We start from the raw sequence: 20,585 nt of genomic DNA on the forward strand, positions 1-20,585 counted from the left end.
TCCCTGATAGTATTACTGTTGTTTTAAAATTGTGGAGCCTTAAGACTCAGTGACAGACTTTGTGAACATATCCGAATGTACAACAAGGAAACACAACTCCTGAAGGGAAGGAACTGTCAACTTAAATGTAAGTTTCAGAGTGGTCTGTGGAGGTCCACAGCTATGGAGTGAACTTGAAAGCACAATAAAAACCCTTCTCTGTCTTTAAAAAGTGTTTTGCACCGTAGCCCAGTCCACACCCTAATGAATCTACACTTTTCATATTTTCATGTGTCACTATCAAGAGATGTAATCATTTCATGATATGATACTTTAGGATCTAGTTTAGTATGAGAATGCATGTTCAAAATGATATATTTTAGGTATTATGCAAGTATTTGCTGGTGTTTTGGGTCCCTGGTTATGAGCCCTGCATATCTTTTGGGGAGTCCCACTTCACAAATGGCTACTTTATATGTAATCATATTTGAAAAAGTTTAAAATTCATTTGAATAAACCAAAACTTAAAATTGTGCCAATCTTTGGAATGATAACCCAAAATGACAAAGGCTTTATAACAGGAAGGGATGTTCAAAGAAGATGTAACAATTTATTGCCTATTTATTCATTCTTCATTATTGTTTTTCTACATCAAGTAGTCCAAAATTAGTAATTTTTTCAATTGTCACATGTTAGGTTTAGTTGGCATCGGTTTTCATGCACGGTGATACTGAACTTGTAAAACTATCAAAATGACATCAAATATATATTAAGTTACATCTCAAGGGTTTAAAATAATCCATCTTGTTTCACTGTCCATGTGACAGTTCACCATTTTTGTTTCAGTTTTTATTTTGTCATATTTCTTTGGGAAGCACAAAATTCAAATGAAACCAGTATGCGGTGCTACAACTGTTAGGGCCACGTTAGGATGCTCGGATTCAGCCCAGTGTTTCAAGTCCAGTGTAACACACAGGGATCATCTCCTGCTAGCAGCTCAGAGCCTTCCAGGAAACTCCATTGAAGAAGGGATGACATTTGATGTCACTTACACCCCCACCTCCAGAGCCAAGGCGATAACCAGCATCGAACTGGAGCAACTGTAAGTGAAAATGAGTAGAAACACAGTTTAAAACTTTTTGAATACACTCTTTATAACAAAAGCCTTGCAGATCTTTCAACCCTTAACTCTAACCTCGGTAAGCAGAGAAGCGGCCGCGGTGCTCAGGTGGTCGGGGATGAGCAGCTGAGTGTGGGAGTGGATTCCTGCTGGGTGGAGCTGCCACAAAGGCTGCGGGAGAGTCAGAACCAATATTTTGCAGGGATGGTACAAAACTTACAAAATTCAAAAGTTGCAGACTATTACATTATTAATATGCTTGGAGAGCGTTTAGCTTACCATTCCTGTAAGAAGTTCGAACAGCAAAGCCCCAAGACTCCACCAATCGCAAGACTCTGTGATCCGGGACACTCCGCCAATTTCTGTCAACAAACATCAAGCTGAGCTGAGTTCAGGTATCACTGATGTTTCCTGAAGGTGTGTTTCTTGTTATCGCTTTATATTCACTTGCAATGTGTCGAGTTGGTTGAGATGAATTTAAAAGGCTCTACAGCTGAGTGAATGTGGCTCAGCCAATAGAGTGGCCAACTGCCTAATTGGAACGTTGGTGGTTTGATCCCTGGCTGCTCCAGGCTGTGTGGCAAAGTATTTTTGGGCACGACACTGAACCTCTAAGTTTGTCCTGATGCTGGATCACAGTGTGAATGGTAGACAGAGAGCACTTAGATGTAGAAAAATGTCCTTGTGTGAAGGTGTTTTGTATAAGAAGAGTAGAAAAGTGATATATAGAGACCTCTCCACTTACCATGAAGTACCCAACTTCTTGTTCAGGACAAAGTGGACCAAATGGACATTGCCACTAGGTGGCAGTTTATGCTAAGGAGTAAGCAAGGGTGCCAGCTTAGAGTGAAGTCTTACCGGGAGCACAGTACATCTGTTCCATGGATTTGGAGCTGATCTCTGACTGAACCTCACTCCACTGGCTGAAGAACGTCAAACACACCTTTCCTGTGAAAACATTATAGCAAATTAAACTCAAATACAGCACAAATTGGGTTTTTTATCATGTGGTCTTTGACAGTTGCTAGATTTGATAGCCTTACCGTTGCTAGTGAGCAGAACATTTCTAGGGTTAAGATCCCGACACAGGATGCCTTGCTGATGCAAACTCTCCAAGGCCAACAAGATCTGTGCCCCCCAGATGCGCACTTCATTCTCAGGAAGCCCCCAACAGGTCTGCATGGCCTTATCTGCAGCCCCGGGTGACTTGATAGGGAACCGAGGCAGATGGCACCACCCATCCACCTCTATGATCTGGTCTTCTCTTTCACCATCTGGTCTTTCTGGTTTTATAAAACCATCCACATCCTCTCGCTTCCTGTTGGGCGGGGCATCATGAGGGCCAGAGGAGAACCAGCCTACAGATGATCCCTTTGTTGTAGGTGCACGCTTCTCTCCAGGGCTTAGCAGCTCACGGGCTTCCTCTACTCCTTCTTTTGCCTCACTTGAGCAGGCTTCCCCTTTATTACTGAGCCCTGAAAAAGCCAAAGGAACCCTGGAAAACATGTGCTTTTTTTCTGTAACACTGAGGCAGAGTGAAGCTGAGGAAGGCCAAGAACTGTCCGAGGTGATCTGTGTATCTCTGTGGTCAGAAAATACTACTCTGTCTGTACTTCTGATAACTACCATTCCATTTCTTTCTTCCACAGTGGGACTGCTGCGTTCCTGCTTTGTGTTTAATTCTGCTGAGTTTACACCTAAAACAGATCCCTGGGGAGAGCCATTCATATCCCATGAAGCCCTGCCATGGATCTGGGTTTGGCAATGAAGAGGAAGATGCAAGATGGCAGGACTAGAACTCAAAACATTTTCACCGTTTTGTGACCCTGCTTTAATAAACGAGTCCAGATTCGTATGAGGTGCAGTTCGTTCTAGGGATAAATCAGCGTCAGTCAGTGCATAGGGGTTTGTTTTCTCACAGTTGTGCACTGGATCCGCAGCTTTCCAAGCCACTTCGAATTCGGAGCTGCACTCTATCAGCCCCATTCCAGGTTTCTTTTTATGGAGCTCCGACATGACGTCGAGAGCTTGACTGACACGAGCGCAGGAGAGAGGAAGAGCTGGCTTTTCCTGAGTTTCGCTGGAGTGCAAACACAAACTAGGAGCTGGTGGATGGATGTGAGTTTTGACCTGTGTCCTCGTCGGGCCAGACAGCAGAGTGAGCCGATCAAGCTTGGTGTAAAAAGACGCCGCCGAGCGTGTGTTCTGCAGACAACCCGTCTCTTCGATGTAGGAGTGAGTCCCGCAGCTCTCCAGTCGCTGCTGCGTCTCATCCCACGAGGTAGGGAAGTCTGCGTCGGGGCTTTCGTCGTTTAGTTTCTCAGGAATCACCGCTGCACTTCTGCTCTGCTGGTAGTCTGCGCTGATTGCAGGTGAGGTCCGGCTGGTCTTCAGCTTGGTGTTATGATGGCGAGAAGCGAAGCATTCTGGGTGTTCCTTGGCCTTCTCGTTCCTCAGTTTATGCAGCTTGGAGAAAAGCCTCCCACCTACAGAGAAGGAGCAATGCAAAAAACAAACAAAACAAAAGAAAAAAACCCCTCTATATTACACTCCATTACTGTTACCAAAAATCCATCCACATTGTTCCAGCAGCAGTGAGAGCAGTGGTTAAACGCTCACCTTTGACATGCTCCAAATGCAGATACACAGCATCCTCACTGACGTAATATCTTAGCAGCTTAACCATGTATGGCACCCCTTGAGGAATGATGGTTGGCTGGTCCCTGCTCTCCCAGCTAGACTTAACCAGGCTCTGGAACATAATGAGCATGACTCATATAGTTATATATAAATTAGCATTTTCTAGATGAGAAAGACGCAGGTGCATTATTACTCATTCAGGCGTAGATTAACCACTGCTTGGATTGACCCTGTAGGTCCAAGTGCCTGTCTGCTGCAATGTCTATCTGTACACTGAAATATGAGGTGCACTAGCACTGGCTAAAAGGGTGAGAGCTCTTAGCCTTGATTAATGTGGAGTGATACTCTGGGAGACAATCAGCATCGACTAGCCTGCAACAGAATACAACAACGGTGTTGCTGCTAGACAGCCACCCTCCCCCTCAAATCATATCAACTATCTGTGGACACGTGTTGGCCAATGGATGTGTTTTTATAGGTATAATTTTGTTGATCAACTGGCTACTATAGAGCGCACACTCACCTTTACCACAAATGTCTCCTTGTTGACCATACTTTGCACAATTAGGACCTTAAGAATGAGAAATAACACCTTTAGCCTTCCACATAAAAGCGGGTAAATTATTACAGCAAGTTTCAAGGTTGGAGCGCAGTTGATCATTGACACTTTCACTGTGTGCTACAAGGAGTGCAAAAAGGCAAAAGAAACAATAAAAATCAAAATTAAAACAAAAGTCTTTCATACCTTGTCAGCCACACCCACAACCTTACACATCTCCAGATCCTCCACGGGTGAACTCAGGTGTCTGATTGGACGGAACCTCAGACTGCTGTAGCCCTGATGACACAGAAATCAACCGGATCTCAAGTAAGAATTTGAAACTTGGTTTGTGATAGTAGGCACTAAATGTTTTGTCCTTTGAGAAGAGTACAAGCAAGGACTGCTGAGCTACAATATGTTACAACCCTGCATACAGATCAACAAACAAGATGCCTTTTTTTCTTCTCTTAAAAGCAGCAAAGGATGATTGTCTTACCCCTAAATGAGAGCTCCCTTTCCCCAGGTTATCCTGTAGATGTGTTATAAAGATTTCTTCTGCTCTCTTCAAATACTGGGTTGTTTTCCTCTTCACAGCCTCCCGACGATCCTTGTTCGGATCCACTGCAAAACAATTAAACTCAGTCTCACACCAGTAAAAGTGGGTAAAACCTTGGCTTTGGGAATATATTAAATGCCACAAAGTACCTTTGATCTATAAAACAGCAGCACACACCTAAAATATTTGGCCAGCAAGCAAATCTGTGCTTAACCTTTGGTTTATGACTTCCTGTTTTTATACTCGTTCACATCTTCCCATCACATGTCTTGTGCAAACATGCATTTCCATGTTCCCTATTCACTCTGTCACGCAGAAAAGAGACCAGATATTTTCCACTTACATTGAACCCCATTTAGCAGCAGGTCCACGCCGTTCTTGTAGTAACTGAAAGCTGCCTCATAGTCCTCATTCACCTCACTGTCCAGTGCCATGCGGATCTGCTTGGCCGCCTCCACCAAGTAATCTCTTTTTGCCATCACTTCTTCTTTTGGACCCGTCAAGGTCCAGCTGGGCCTGTGCATAGCAGGGAAAGTTAGACATTACTCTTAAATAAATGGAACTATATTTAAATATAGTTGAGATATGAGCAAACTGCCTAATCACAGAAACAGAAACTGAATATAAAACTTGGGTATGTTAATCACACTGCTGCTGTGAGGCTTTTAAAATGATATTAAAACAACACAACCGTTCAGATTACCTTTGCTCTTCAGTCTTATCAACAGCAGGGCTCATCTCTGCCCTCGATCACTGGAATCAGAGCGTGTCTGCTCCCAGTGACTCCAAAACGTGGGTCTCTGCAGAAAGGCATGATCATCTGAGCGAGCACAAGCAAAGATTTAACCGTCAGAGCAGAACAGGAAGTGAGTGCAGGCTTTGCTCTTCTATTTGTGATGAATGGAAAGAAGCAGAGCAGAAAATGTCCAAGATGACAGAGAGATGACTCAGAGCACTGAGGCTCATAGCTGTATGTCTCATAAATGCAATGTTTTTTCCTTAAAATATGATAAATACGCAAAGGCTTGCCTGAAAAAGGTGTAGACACAAGGACTCCCAACTGTACATGCTATAAAAACTGGGGTAATCGACTCGCACAAATCACATGACAGTGATCACTTCCAAGGAGCAAAAGTATGTGCTAACAAGAGGCTTGATTAAATTTTTAGTATGCCATTTATAACATTAAATGAATGAATTATCAGGCTGCATGCGGAGGCTATGGCTCAAAAGAAAACCTTCTATATATGAAAATCCTATATCCCCCCTCCAGTTCAGTCTACACTGAAACATCAGAGCCATACACACCCCATCCAGCCGTGGAGGCGTCATCATCTGAGAAGTGTGAGCCACACAGACCCATCTGCAGTCTCCTCCATTATAATCCATCATCTTCACAACATTCACCTCATAGCCAGTAAGCTAGCAGTGTATCATGATACATAAGTGCACTAACACCACAGAAAACACGTGTAACCCGCACAAATGCACGCTGTGTACCTGATGCAAGGCGAGCATGGCCTGGACCCTCCGCCCCAGCAGCATCAGCAGCAGCAGCAGCAGCAGCCCGTGTCTTTAGCAACCAGAACACATCATCCCACAAGCAGGACAGGAGGAGAGAGCTCAGGCGAGGCTGCTGATTGGCTGAGCATGATGTCACTTTAGGGTACCATTCCACACACAGAGACCACTTCCCCCCTGTCATCCTGACAGATGCTAGAGGATTTAAAGAGAGAGTGCTGTATTTGTGTTGACTGACTGAAGGCTATTTTCAGCCCAGATTTATTTATTTATGTAATTAAAAATAATGGATTTTCCTCAGATTTCTCCAGACAAATCGCATTTAAAATTATTCATTTTATACAACAATCGATTATTTTATTTTTTTAATGTCGACCATGTACAGTTAATGAAAGGTTCCTCCTGTTTAGAATTGATAAGCTGCTGGGTTTTGGTGGGTACTTGGTACCAGATGGAGCCACGCTCCAACCAGAGCACAAAGGCAAGTCCTCCCCCACCCCCTCACCCACCCAAGGGAGGGATTGGGTTACGGAAGTGGGAGGAAACTCCAGCATGTCCCTGGAAGAAGGGGGAGAAAGAGGGGCATAAGATCAAATGCTGTAACCTTATCCAAAAGGGGAGGGGTATTAGTCACCACAGAGGGTTTTTTTTTAACCCATCCACAATTAAATCAAATCAAATTTTTATTTTGTTTTAATTCAAACTGAAGCAAAATAACCCAGTTGAATGATAAACTTTGATTTTAGCACAATGTAAGACAACATTTATGACAATCACAATACAGGAGACCAAGAAGATATCCGGGTGTTGAATGTTTCATGATAGGAACCATGATGTCACTGTGTTTGTAGATCGTCTGATTAGTGGGATTGTATGCAAGCTGACAAATTTCTCCTGAAATATCTGTAAGATGATTCTCACTTCCCTCAGTGTCATAGGTAGTAGAACTTCAAAGTATCTGGCCTTGTGACATAGATATCGTTTCCCACGGCGATCGTGGCTCAGGAGTTGGGAGTTCGCCTTGTAATCAGAAGGTTGCCGGTTCGAGCCCCGGCTCGGACGGTCTCGGTCGTTGTGTCCTTGGGCAAGACACTTCACCCGTTGCCTACTGGTGGTGGTCAGAGGGCCCGGTGGTGCCAGTGTCCGGCAGCCTCGCCTCTGTCAGTGCGCCCCAGGGTGGCTGTGGCTACAATGTAGCTGCCATCACCAGTGGGTGGATGACTGGATATGTAAAGCGCTTTGGGGTCCTTAGGGACTAGTAAAAGCGCTATATAAATACAGGCCATTTACAGTTACAGGCATGTACACAGTTGTTGTATTTCGGTTTTATTGAAAGAGCAGCATTAAAGACAAAGCAGTTGTGCTCTTGCTTGAAGAGCTTCTAACGTATTCAGATGTGACAGCTGCTGTTATCTGTAGTCTAATACTCCTCTTATTATCTGTGACATCATTTCATGGCCATAAACATTTTATTAGAACAGCATCACTGACCCTTGAGATTAGTGCACATGTGTGCATTATGCATACTATCCTTGGACTACTACAGGTCCATGACAGGGTTCCTGTTGTTTGTTTTCTTTATTTAATCTGATGTATGAAAAAAACAGAATTAAAAGAGGATTATGGCGAATCTTTATCTTAGTACTTATGGTGAGAAACTTGAGTTTTTAGTATCAGAAAATAAATCCTGTATGAATTCTGTGAAATGTGTGTATATGTTTATTTGCATCGCATGATAACAGCTTATCTTCAGCTGCAGTTTAAAACAGTTTATTATCTCCTTTAAACTCCTGTAAACTCTCCAGTTACATGAAAGAACTGCTCAATTAGTTCACTTTGATCAATGAAAGCTAAAGTGATTAATCTGCAGTAAAAATCACATTTTATACTCAACTTTATGCGCATGTTAAATTCTGATTGTGAGTCTTAATGCCCAGCCGCAGATAGAGCACACAGTTATTTAAACCCCTGTTTAACATGTGAACACTGGACAAATGTGCACCACTGTGTCCCTATTTGTCATATTTTGGTTCATGTTTTTCTATTGGACTTGTGTGCAAAAATTTTTATCTGAATACAGTAAGAATTGTTTTATCAAATTCATGCATTTTTTCCTGTTTCATTTGATTATCTAGAACTATTTTAAATCTGAAGCTAAATTTGTGTGGCATAATTTCATAATGATATAATTTATGTGCATAGACAATTGTTCACTTTATTTGAATGCTTCAGTTTGATTTTATTCAGGAAAAGATGGCCAAAAGCCAGTGTATCACAGAAAACACAGGGCATAAGAGATTACAGAAGACTCGTATCGATCACAATACGGCAGATGACCGAGAGATAAAATTATTCTTTGTCAAATTTCACATTATAGGACACATAATAGCCATTGTTGTACATGTAGAGTTTCTGGTCGGTGGGGTTGTAGTCCAGGTTGGTGTATTTGTCCTGGAACTTCTGGAACTGAATACTGAGGTGTTTCTCCTCCTTGGTCTTCGTGTCAAATGCGTAGTAGATCTCCTCTGTGGCAACATCCACTGACCTGGTGGCATACATAACTCCACAGGCCATGAAAGAATTACCCACCATCTCCTTAAACACACCAGTATTCCACTGATCTTCAACACCAAAAGATTTTTCTTCTATCTTAGCAATGACAATTTTCCCTTTGCTTGCCTCTGAAGCATACATTACCCACATTCCATTTTCATCAGCTGCAAAGTCTAAGAACTGACTGGCTGAGTAACTGTAAGAGAACTTCGAACTAGCGGCTGAGATCACTCTGTAGTCATATGTGGAACTGGTCAGGTTCAGTTTGGCCATACTGAGAGGTGCGTTGCGCTGATAGTATAGGCTGTTACCGTGAACAATAAAATTGCTCCCAAGCCCTGCCCACCCGTTTGGTGTGCCATGGTGTTTGAATGCAGACCTCAGAATCAGCTTATCATAGTTAGAGTACAAGTAAAAGTCACTGATTGAAGGGGAGCTGTATGCACCAAAGAAGTACATGGACTCAGAACCTCGAAGAGGTTTGGAGTCTTTTCCCCAGCCCCCATAAATGGAACCTGGGGTCAGATGAGCATTCAGCTGAAGCACCATTGGCTTGCTGAGGGCCAAGATTCCCGTGTGATTGCAGTTACCTGAAGAGAAAAATAAGCATGTTTAAAATTATTAGTAATGTCAAAACCGTACACCAGCGTTAATCCAGCCAAGGCAGTGGCCTTACCAATATCTGGATTGATGAGCTCCTGCTCCTTCTGGCAGTCCTCCAGCTTCTTCTGCAGCTTAGCCAGCTCAATGCGGAACACCGCCAGGTTGCTCTCATCATAACTCTCCAGTTGGTTCACAATGAGGGTCATGTTGTGGATCTACAAAGCACAGAAAGACAGACACATAAATTAGGTGCTCTTAAAAATAAGTCATTTGCATGTAAGTTCAAACGCAGTTTTTACCTCAGTGTACAGGCTGTCAAATATGGGTGAGGAGGAGTTGAGAGAGTTTTTGAGCTGAGATACCAGAGCCTCAAATTCTCTCAGCTCAATCCTGAGCAGCTCAAAGTCCAGTTTGATGTATTTGTCAGGACTGCTTTCCAGTATGTTCACTCTAATTGTCAGCTCAGTTAGGTCCTGCAGGTAGACCGCCAGCTTAGCCTCAAAGCCCACTATCTGGAAGGGTGAAAAAAAGCAATGTTAATGTCTTACTACAGCATATGCTTTCAAATGTCACATAATTATTTAGTCCTACTGCACCTTGTTCATTTGGATTTCCACTTCCAACATCAGATCTTTAGTGACTTCTTGCATGTGCTCAACCCGGTCAGCAGGGAAGGTTGTGTCAGGCAGAAAAACATGGCAAACACACTGACCTGACTCACTCACTGATGCCGTTACATTTCCAGACTCCCAGTCCTCCACTGGCTAAAATTAAAAAAAACAAACAAACAAAAAAACATTCAAAAGACATAACTAATCACTGTGCCTGCATGCTTTATTAGAAAAGTAAAGGCACTTACAATCCAGGCCAAAACAGGGCTGAGGGCTGGCAGGAGCAGCAGCAGAAGAGCTGGCAACATTATGTCTCTGTTCATCTCTCAAAGGTTTTCTCCGTGGCTTTCTCAGAGTGTTTTTAAAGGTAGCTCTTATCAGACCATCTCAAACACCTTCTCTCTTCACAAATTTATTATCTTAGTCCAACATACACTCAGGCATTGTATTTGTTTGCTTATGACAAGCACAGAGGAATCCGCCACGTCACGTTTAATACAAATGTGGGGTGCGGATGAGAAGCACAGCATGTGTTGCTGCTGTGTTGTTATGTTTATGACCTGACAATTTGGACAAGTATTCATTCTATGATCCCGAGTCCTGTTTGCACAAAGGCAAACACAACTTTTTTTAGGAGTAGATTGCTGTAAGTCATAAAGGTTTTTTAGGACATCGTCCTAAAAGTGTGAAGTCACAAGTCCATTAAAATGGAGCAACTTATACTTCTCCATCTATGCCAGTAATTGCAAGTGACTTGGGTGGAGTTTTTGAACACCGTAGTTTGTGGAAACGAAGCGTTTTGCCACAAAGAACTTTGAATAAAATGCTGACTCAGCTCAATAAAATCACTATGTTTGACAAACCTATCTGAATCAAAATGCTGGTTTAAAGATTTCCTCATTAAATAGCATTAGAGTTTAAATGTATTAATAAAAGGCAGATGATACTCGAATGCATTTTCTTGTGAAAAGCTGACTGTGAGTGATTGAAAATCAATAAAGAAGGCAGTAATTGAAGACTGTAAACGAGCAGAGACAAGTGATAAAGCCACTGCTCTCATGACACAAACCTCTGAGGGCAGAAGGACTCACTGGATCATTAGATGAAGTATGTGTGAATCAGTCAATTTGGGCTTTACAGTTACCAAATGTACCAAGTCTACCAAAAGTATTTTCTATATCAGACATGATCACGTCACTCAAAGAAAGAATTTCCAGTAACTGAAGCACTTTGGATTTAGTTTATTTTTTTTGTAACAATTTCAAATGTTTGCCCTCATTAAGGTCTTTTTGGTTGAACAGCTATGGGAGATTTTGCCTGTTAGTGTGTGGTAGCACCTCACCTGTGAACTAGTTCACTATATGAACTAAATGATTTCTGCCTTTCTTGCTTTGACACACAAACATATTTATGGGGCTTTTATTTATTTGTTTGTTTGTTTGTTTGTTTATTTCACATATTTTTGAACTCTTAAATATGTTTTCACAAAAAAAAAACACCCTGCTATTTGTCATATTAGAAAAACTGAAAAACACTGAGGGACAATCTTGCAATGACAATTCGAATGAGTTCTTGAACAATCTTCAGACTTGGCGTTCACACCTGTAAAGTTTTGAGACGACTTGATTTCATGATGAGATACAAACATGGACTTGCACAAAGACTCAAGAGGTGAAACAATACCAGGTGTGAGAAATATTGATCTTTTTTTATTATTTATGTGGTATCAAGTCTGAATGTCTCCATCCCATATATGCCTAAGAATGCCCTCTAGTTTATTTTGTAAACACGATAAAGTTCAGTGCAAGGTGGGATCACGTTTGTTATATGCAGGAATAGAACCCTGTGTTGGGTGTCTCATTTACCCAATTGCAGAATAAGTTCTCTCTCCCTGAGTCACATTTTTTCGATATTTACAGATAAGAAACTATGTTCGTCAGAGTATTTTAAACTTTCCATCTCTTCCAGAAGGGGGGACCAATTTTTAAGCTCCTTCTGGGCTCCCCGAACTCTAACAAGTTGGTTTCTGGTTTAGTGAATGTTTTTCCAGAGTATTTGAATTCTAAATCTGACTTTGTGAAGAATGCATGGGAGGAGCTGGGTTTGCAAATTGGGGATGAGGCGTGGGAGAGGAGTCCGTGTAGGAATCATCATTGGAAATGGGGTAGGATGTATTCTCTGACTGTAGCAGTTTTTAGTCAAGTTACTGCACATACAGGATGATTATTCCATTGCACTTTAAATGCAGACATGCATACAGTGGTTCAGTTAGATCATTTATGACTGCAGTCAACACAGATGTTATAGTTTTGTATGTTCAAGTAAGTTTTATTTTTATTTCATTTTGACATTTTGTTTCTAATTCTGCATAATTTCAATTTCCAGGGTGGATTTCCACATTTGAGTTTCATTTTTATTGTGGGAAAATGTTTAGTTGAGTTTGGATCAGTTTCAGTGTTAGTTTTTTTTTGTTTGTTTGTTTTTAATCTTTTTAAATTTTACTGAATAGAGGGCAAACATCTGAGGCAAGATTGAGGAAAATGAGTACAGGTGTTACAATAAAAATATAGGTTTTGAAACCGTGGACTCACACTCTTGTAGACATGCCTATCAATGATTTGTCAGGGAAGTTATAATAATTACAAATATTGTATTAATAGTTAGCAAACTAACTAAAACAACAGATATTACCTCTACAGTAGAATAGAAGTGTTTGAAGGTACAATTAAGAACCATTTTTATTTTAATTCTGTTTTAGTTTTCAAAGTTCACAAAAAAAGACACTCATGACACTTGTGTGATGCTTGAAATCATTTATTAACAATCAAGAAGGATTAGGAGGTCATTACTCGACAAGATGAGACAATAGTTGGCTCATTCATATGATGTGATACTTCAGAAAATATCAGATCTTCAATTTAGGTTAAAAGAACTTGTGGCGCCGTGGTGGTCGTAGCCACAGCTGTGTGGTTAAACCACAGGTGATACTGGACATAGTAGCCATCATTGTACATGTAGAGCTTCTGGTCAGCGGGATTGTAGTGCAGGTTTGAGTACTTCTCTTGGAACCTCTCAAAGGGAATACTGATGTAAGTTTCCTCTTTGGTTTTAGTGTCGTACTTGTAAAATATCTCTTCAGTGATGGTATCGATTGTCCTGACCGCATACAAAGTGCCACAAACCATGAAGGCATTGCTCACACCCGGCTTGTAGATACTAGTCTCCATTTTCTCCTCTATCCCAAAAGACGCCTCATTTATTTTAGCAATGACCATCCGACCGGCAGACTGCTGTGTGGCATAGGTCACCCACAGCCCCGTCTCATCGGCAGCAAAGTCAAAGTTCTGACTGGAAAAGTATGCATAAGAGAAGCCTGAACTAGCCTTGGGGATCACCCTGGACTCATATGCCATTGTGGTGAAATTCAGTTTAGCTAACCCAAACGGGCTGTTGATCTGATAATACAGAGTGTTGTCACGGAAGATAAAATTGGTTCCTGTGCCACGCCAGCTGGTTTGTAAGCTGTGATGCTGAAAGTGGTTTCTTAAAATGAGGTTCTTGTAGTTAGTGTAGAACCTGATGTCAATAATGGAGGCACTTGTATACCCAGAGTACCAGTACATGGACTCTCTGTCTGGAATAGGTTTTGAATCTTTCCCCCATCCACCAAATTTGTAGCCAGCATTTAGATGGGCATTCAGTTGGCTTACTATGGGTTTGCTGAGCTTGGTGATACCAGTGTGTGCACATGAACCTGCAGAAGGAGACGAAAATTAGGTTGTAATCACAAAAACAGGGATTACAACTGGAATGACGGTATAAGTGAGCTTACCAATGTTGGGGTAGAAAAGCTCCTGGTGACGTCTCTCACACTCCTCTAGTTGCAGCTGCACCTTAAGGTATTCTCGGCGTGTCACCAGAATTAAATTCTTGTCGTAGGTCTTTTCCAGCCTGTTCAGGGTCTCCACCATGACTGTAATCTGAAAGATAACACAATGGATCTCCACTGCTTCTGCTGGCTTTGAAAACACCTTCAGCTCGGGACATACCTGTACACGCAGGGATTTAAGGACAGCAGTGGAGCCGTTGATGGAGAGCTGCAGGTCTACAATCAAGGCCTCCACTTGTTTAATCTCAATCTTTATCTCATTCCGTTCACTTTCACTGTAGCCATCAGGATTCTCCTCCATTTTTTCAATTTTTGCTGTGAGTTTTACGATCTTTTCTTCATATTCTGTCACTTTGATTTCATATTCCCCCAGCTGAAATTTAATTGGGAAAAAAAACATTCAAAAATGTTTTTTGTCACAATTATGCAATCTTTTAATGCACACGTTCCCTTGTGACTAAATACCTTGCCCATTTCCAGCTCCAGTTCATGTGAGATCTCCACTGCTGTCTGCTCTATCACCACCAGATCACCTACAGGAAAAGTTGAACCGGGCAGGAAGGCGTCACAGGAGCACCTTTCACCACCTCCACCTCCGGACTCATTTCTTGGATTCCCTTCACTCCACACGCTCCTCACTCCCTAAAAAAGAGTTAGATGGAAGAAGTCGTCTCACCTAAATGTGTACGGAGCTTTAAAGAATAAAGATGAATCGCTTGATCTATCTCATGCCATGCGTACCTCCCAGGCAACCGTGGAGCTCAGCAGTGCTGAGAAATACAGAGTGACGATCATTCTGCTGCAGTCAGAGTGGTTATGACTGAGATAGGTGGATCATTTGAATTTATAGATCCTCCTCCATCATATCAGAGGACACAGCACCTGTCTCAGTTCACAGAATTATTAGTTGAGGAACATGCCAGGATATAATGCTCGTTCTTATCTACAGCAAACAGAAATTTACGTCAGATGTTTGTTTACAATTATCCTCAAGAGTGTGGGCTCGCATGAGAACACCATTCCCGAATACCATGATGAAATATTATGTTTCTGAAGAAGGCCCATCCCACTCAGTGTCGTTAACTGCAAGGTGGCGAAGACATGACCGCTGATAACTTATTAAAGCAATAAATATAGATTTTTAGATAAGATTGATAATCAAATGTGTTATTTATTCATTTAAAAATATTGCATGACATAATAACCAAGGGAAAAACAAATCACATGTATAATATATCACGTAATACAGCATTATACAGTGTTCATGTCACTTGACCGTTACTGCAGGGTTCTTTGAAGCTTTGTCTGCATTCTTCTTCGGTTTCTTTTTCTTCATTTTCTTGGCTTTGACTTTACTTTTACCCTCTGACTGCTTTACATTGAGAGCGGGCCTGGATCTCGTCAGGCTGTTAGCAGTGGGGCTTAGCTTGCTGTGGCTCATCTCTGGATCTGAGCGAACGCCCTGAGCAGAGATGGACTTGTCTGGAGCAGAGCGAGGGGAATCGGCCGACAGGTTTGGCTGGGAGTACGAACGCATCCCGGAGGAGCTGGTGGGACGGTAAGGCGTGGCGCCTCTTAACATGGGCAGGTGGATGTTGCTCATGTTAGTGACAGAGTAGCGGCTGCTGTTGGACATGACAATGTGGTGCCAAGAGCTGAGAGGGGTGGCGGAAAAGTGTTGAGGGCCACTCGAGTCTTCTTTGGCACCTCCTGGAGACATGACTATGGAGCTGTGAGGTGTCACCGCCTCCACAGCACTTTGGAAGGTTTTGAGAATGCGGTCACTCTTCTGCTTCTCTTTCTTCTGACGGGACTCAAATTTCCTAAGCTGGCGGCGGTGATCCCTCATCATTTGTTTCCTTGTATCTGCCAGTCCCCTGCACAGAATGGTCAGATTATAGTATAAACATCACTGACTGCTTTTAGATTCATACGCCAACCAATTATCTACCTGTCTCTCCACAACTGCACTTTTCTGTGAAGCCTAACAACTTGAACAGCCTCTCCTACCTCACTAACAACGTCACTACAATTACTGCTTGGGTGTCCTTAATATTCTCTCAATTTCAATCTCGACAACTGAGGTTCTTGTGTTCGGACCTGACAGCTTCTCATTCCACTGGCTGAGTTAGAGTTAATTTCAAAATGTTAGTATTTATCTATGTGCAGTGTGGCAGAACAATGAGGCAGTGGTTAACACTGCATGATGGTCCTAGTTTGAACCCACCTGTGTGTGGAATTTTTGCACGTTCACTGTACCCCAGATGAATTACATACAGTATAAAGCCCATCATACCCAGGCTTCTGTATGCATGAGGATCTGCTTTAACCTTATTCCAGCAGTAACCTCCCTGATCATATGATCAGGGTCTTATAATTGTCATATTTATATATTTTATGCTCATATTTAAATCTAGAGGCGATCATGTTTTTGAGACTGTAGCTTCTAAACGTTGGTGCAACCTCCCTCAGCCTGTCAGGATGGCTGAATCTGTGGTCTGCTTTAAACAACTGCGGAAAAGGGTTAGCTTTTTCTTAAACCTATGATCATTACTTTTCATGTAGTTTATAAAACACCTATATAAAAATATGAATGTATAGACCACATGGTTTACCATCTGTTTGCATGTTGAGCTACGTGGACTTCTTTAACATGTGTTTTTATCCAAACTGTGGAAGAAAAGTTCCCATACAAGTTATTCTTAGCTTATGATTCTCTCTGTGCTATACATAACTATACATATATAACACTATCACTACTTCAGTGGAGCTTCTGCGATTAGTTTGGTGTGTCTGTCTGTTTGTCTGTTAGTAGGATTACTTAAAAAATGTGATCAGATTTCTTTTCAGGCAGATTTGCAAAAAAGAAAAAACAACTTCTGTAGTAAATTATATATACAGTAGATCTGTGAATATTTGGAAAAAGCTTTTACCAGTGCGAGAGACAACCCAATATCCTAATATACCAGTCAAATAGACTTCTGCCGCAAGTGAGTGAACTTTTCAGGCTTGAAGAGGTTTTCAGCTACTCTTAGTTTTGATAGGGTCAGTTGAACTTAAGATCTGGGCAAATTCCCAGGTCATAACTAAGACACTCTATGCCCAGCTGTACTATCAGTAAACGAGAGATAAAAACAATCAAAATGTTAAAATGATAAGCTTTAACACGCCAAAGCTCCACCTTGTAACGTAAATATTGAAGCGTCAGATGTGAGTATATTTAGTCAGTATGGGAAATGCTCACCTGTAGTCCACCATTCCTGTCCTGTCCCGATCAAGTCTCTGAATCAGCTCCTCAATCTGGTATCGGTCCAAGGGAATGCTTGATTGCTTACAGTTTCACACAAAAGAGGAAAAGGGAATCAGTTTCATAGTTGCTCTCTTTATCACAGTAAACTCTCAGTGAAATGCACTGACTCTACACGGCTCCATATACAGTATCACAGTTTGTTTGGAAAACCTGAACTGCTTTCCTGAAGTCAGTAACAGACACTCTCATGATGCCATCTTTATCGATGTTTCGAAAGAAATCCCACAGCCGCAGTTTCCGTTGGTCCAGATAATCCTTCAGAAGCATTGGTAGAAGTGATTTTGACAATAATTAAATGCAGACCAACAAAATAAGTAAACATCAGAACAGCAAATATACTCTGAATAAAGAAAGAAAGAATAAAAATAAAGATATATTGTGTATATTTTCACAATAAAATTCATGCAGTATGTGTCAGATGCTCATTCGACCAACTGAGACAGACCTGAATGACTTTCATTGGATCAACACGTTTTGGTGGCTTCTTAGCCATGAAGCCTCCTACGCCTCCATACTGTACATCCAGACCAGGATGCTCCTGACACGTCACCTCCAATAGATGCACAAAGTGCTCATTTACCAGCACATTCTGTTCAGATAAAAGACAACATGATATACACACACACACATTTTGCTTCCTATGTCAAAAAAAAGGAAAAAATTACAACTTTGACTTAATATGAACACAAAATTGAACTGAAATCAGAGCAAAAAGGAGTTGCTTAAAGAGAAAGTTCCCCTTATAATTACATATGTTTAAATCTGGCCTGTAGTGCAGTTTCTCTGTATAGACTTTTTAGATGAGAGTTGCTCAGTTTCAGTGGCACTGAATATTTCCAGAAATGACCTGGTTGTGAGCAGTTTCATTACTATTTTTTCTCCATAAAACAACACCTGCTGACTGCATAACTGTACAGAAGGAAGTGTGCATTTACCCATGACGAGAACCTGGTGATTGTGACAGCTTGGCAGGATGTAAACGCTGATAATGCTTTCTGCTATGGTGTAATATCAACCAGCTGCATGTCTACATTAGATTATGTCGTTTGGTAGAAAGAAAAAAGGACGTCGTGCAAGAATTGCTCTGAATTGCTCAAGAATTGCTCGGCTCTAATTGGGTCTTGATCTGCGGAAAGAAACATAACTGTGGGTTTTTCAGATGTATTATTTGAGTGCTTTGAGCATCACAAGTCAATTTCTATTAAATGTAGACACATCTCTACAACCAATAACTCAAGAACTGGGACATTTGCACCAGAACAATTCACATGGATAAATCCGACTACAGGCCAGCAGAACAATATGTAAATTTGATTTGTGGATGCACTGTCCCTACAGCCTGTGGTAATCTGTCATGACATGGAGCAGAGCAGGATGCACAGCCACTCACACATATGTTGATCTCCTCCAAGGCAGTTTTAGGTGAGTTCTTCACCACGTTGACTAGAGCCAGTGCGCCCTCTACTGTCAAAGAGTTATAAGCCAACTAAAGAAATAGAAGACATTATCCGATATTTCACTTGAAGCCATGACTGTGATATACGTTACCCTAATGCAATTTCATCCACCCACCGTCAGGACTCTGAGTGTGTCATTGAATTCAAGACCCCTGCACAGCATGCTGGCGCCTTCATTGGTCAGGCGGTTATTGTTGAGGTTGAGATGCACCAGGGTGGTGTTGAATTTGAGGGCTTCTCCCATTGCCAGAGCACCTTCGTTCCCAAAACCGTTCCACGATAAGTCAAGGTGCTTTAACATCATATTCACCTAAATGGGAAGACTGTGATGAAATGCTGCACACAGAGTAACTAACAAATTTTGTTAATCAGCCCTACTTTTAACCCAGCGCAAAAAGCCACAGCCCCTTTCATTCTTAGATGATTCCAGCTGAGGTCCAGCACCTCCAGGCCCTCATTGTTTGCTGTAGAAATAAGAAAGCCAAGTCAGTGAAAGAATACATCTATACTGCTATTAAGAACTAGTCTTAGACCTATTAAGACCTTTTACCATACCCAGCAGCTGTCCCAAATGCTCCCCTCCTTTTCCACAAAACTCATTATGGCTCAGATCCAGTACCTTTATCCTGGAATTGGTCTGAATGTAACAATATGTGACAGGTGCAAGTAGCAAAAGAACAATTTATGAATATAGAAATGACTAAAATGGGTTGTTATGTGTGAAAAAGCAGGACATAACTGATAACTTACTGACAGAGCATCTGCAAAATATTTAGCATCATCATCAGTAAATCCATTCCCTGCAGGGAAGAAAATGCATTCAAAACAATCATGAAAAAAAAAGATCACAATAATTATCGCTGTTAAATAGACAAACCAATCAGAAACTAACCTCGACTAACCTGTCAGGAAAAAGGCAACCCCGACACAACAAATGTAAGCTGACTGTTTGTGATGCCAGTCATCTGTCACGTAACATCTGACAAGTTAAATGCATTGTCACGTGCATATTACCTGAAAGCTTCACAGATTTTAACGAAATGCTGTCCAGCAACATTTTAGCCACATACTCAGCCCCAGCAGATTTCAGATGGTTGTGGGATATATCCTGCAAAAAATGTATTATTAAAACCAAACTTGATGTAGAGTTCTCAGATTTAGACCTGAAATACACTTGTGCCCTCCAGTGGTCAACCTGCAGTCTTACATACCAGGTGCTGAATGGTGAAATTAGCCCTCAACGTCTCCATGAGGTATTTGGCTCCCTCAGCTTGAATTGAATTGTCTGCCAGTGCCAGGGCGCTTATTTGTGTATCAGTCTAAATAAAACCTGATCATCAGTTTTCTATTTAAAAGTGCCTCATTGATTAACAGCTCTTAGATTTGAAACATACCACTAAAGCAATAGCAAGTGCCTTGCATCCCAAAGGTCCGAGCCCATGGTGGGAGAGTGTCACAGCTGGAGAGTCAAGGTTTCGAATAAAGTAAGAGACCGGCACCACACCTACCAGCTTGCAGGCCTGCATGTACACCTCAGCAGTGTCCATCTCCTTGTTGATCTTATTTCCTGCATATTATAAAAGTCATAAATTAATATAACCAATGTATAGATTTATAGTAATGACTACTAAATTACTTAGTATTTAAACAAGAACCTCAAGGATTATTCCATGATTGAATTTAATATGCTCACCATCTGATTCCAAGTCTTTGTCAAACTCATCGCCAAAGCTGTCGAGATCAGTTGGGGATGGACAGTTGTCATCGTCTTTTAAGCAGAGGGACTCAAATGACGGTATCGACAT

The 20,585-nt window shown here is 41.6% G+C and overlaps 4 protein-coding genes across 5 annotated transcripts; all 4 read right to left on the minus strand.

Annotated features, from left to right (window-relative positions):
* Window positions 1–968: 968 nt before the first annotated feature.
* rps6kl1 (ribosomal protein S6 kinase-like 1) lies at window positions 969–5,618 on the minus strand. Of its 2 annotated transcripts, none has more exons than XM_085343396.1 (11): window positions 5,528–5,618; window positions 5,180–5,323; window positions 4,777–4,901; window positions 4,485–4,577; window positions 4,263–4,310; window positions 3,719–3,851; window positions 2,143–3,585; window positions 1,958–2,047; window positions 1,379–1,461; window positions 1,175–1,270; window positions 969–1,079 (listed from the first exon to the last, which is right to left on the minus strand). In XM_085343396.1, the coding sequence occupies exons 2-11, from the start codon at window positions 5,313–5,315 to the stop codon at window positions 969–971; spliced, it is 2,358 nt and encodes a 785-aa protein (XP_085199522.1). In that variant the 5' UTR covers window positions 5,316–5,323; window positions 5,528–5,618. The 2 variants fall into 2 exon arrangements, with proteins under 2 accessions (XP_085199522.1, XP_085199520.1); XM_085343394.1 differs by having other exon boundaries at window positions 5,180–5,352; window positions 5,540–5,574.
* Window positions 5,619–8,706: 3,088 nt separating this feature from the next.
* Window positions 8,707–10,432, minus strand: olfm4.2 (olfactomedin 4, tandem duplicate 2). Its single transcript, XM_085343337.1, has 5 exons — window positions 10,373–10,432; window positions 10,110–10,277; window positions 9,813–10,025; window positions 9,587–9,728; window positions 8,707–9,500 (listed from the first exon to the last, which is right to left on the minus strand). The coding sequence occupies exons 1-5, from the start codon at window positions 10,430–10,432 to the stop codon at window positions 8,707–8,709; spliced, it is 1,377 nt and encodes a 458-aa protein (XP_085199463.1).
* A 2,610-nt stretch (window positions 10,433–13,042) lies between these two features.
* Window positions 13,043–14,835, minus strand: olfm4.1 (olfactomedin 4, tandem duplicate 1). Its single transcript, XM_085343362.1, has 5 exons — window positions 14,755–14,835; window positions 14,479–14,655; window positions 14,174–14,386; window positions 13,957–14,104; window positions 13,043–13,878 (listed from the first exon to the last, which is right to left on the minus strand). Exons 1-5 carry the CDS (start codon window positions 14,806–14,808, stop codon window positions 13,043–13,045), a joined length of 1,428 nt encoding a protein of 475 aa, XP_085199488.1. The 5' UTR covers window positions 14,809–14,835.
* A 445-nt stretch (window positions 14,836–15,280) lies between these two features.
* lrrc74a (leucine rich repeat containing 74A) lies at window positions 15,281–20,585 on the minus strand. Its single transcript, XM_085343339.1, has 13 exons — window positions 20,474–20,585; window positions 20,175–20,347; window positions 19,992–20,099; window positions 19,795–19,888; window positions 19,531–19,580; window positions 19,336–19,417; window positions 19,159–19,244; window positions 18,896–19,090; window positions 18,714–18,809; window positions 17,769–17,912; window positions 17,474–17,578; window positions 17,258–17,343; window positions 15,281–15,890 (listed from the first exon to the last, which is right to left on the minus strand). Exons 1-13 carry the CDS (start codon window positions 20,583–20,585, stop codon window positions 15,281–15,283), a joined length of 1,941 nt encoding a protein of 646 aa, XP_085199465.1.

The sequence above is a fragment of the Diplotaxodon limnothrissa genome, linkage group LG19 (assembly GCF_057381915.1).
Source record: "Diplotaxodon limnothrissa isolate DT_005_m linkage group LG19, D_limnothrissa_male_GT1.1, whole genome shotgun sequence".
NCBI lineage: Eukaryota > Metazoa > Chordata > Actinopteri > Cichliformes > Cichlidae > Diplotaxodon > Diplotaxodon limnothrissa.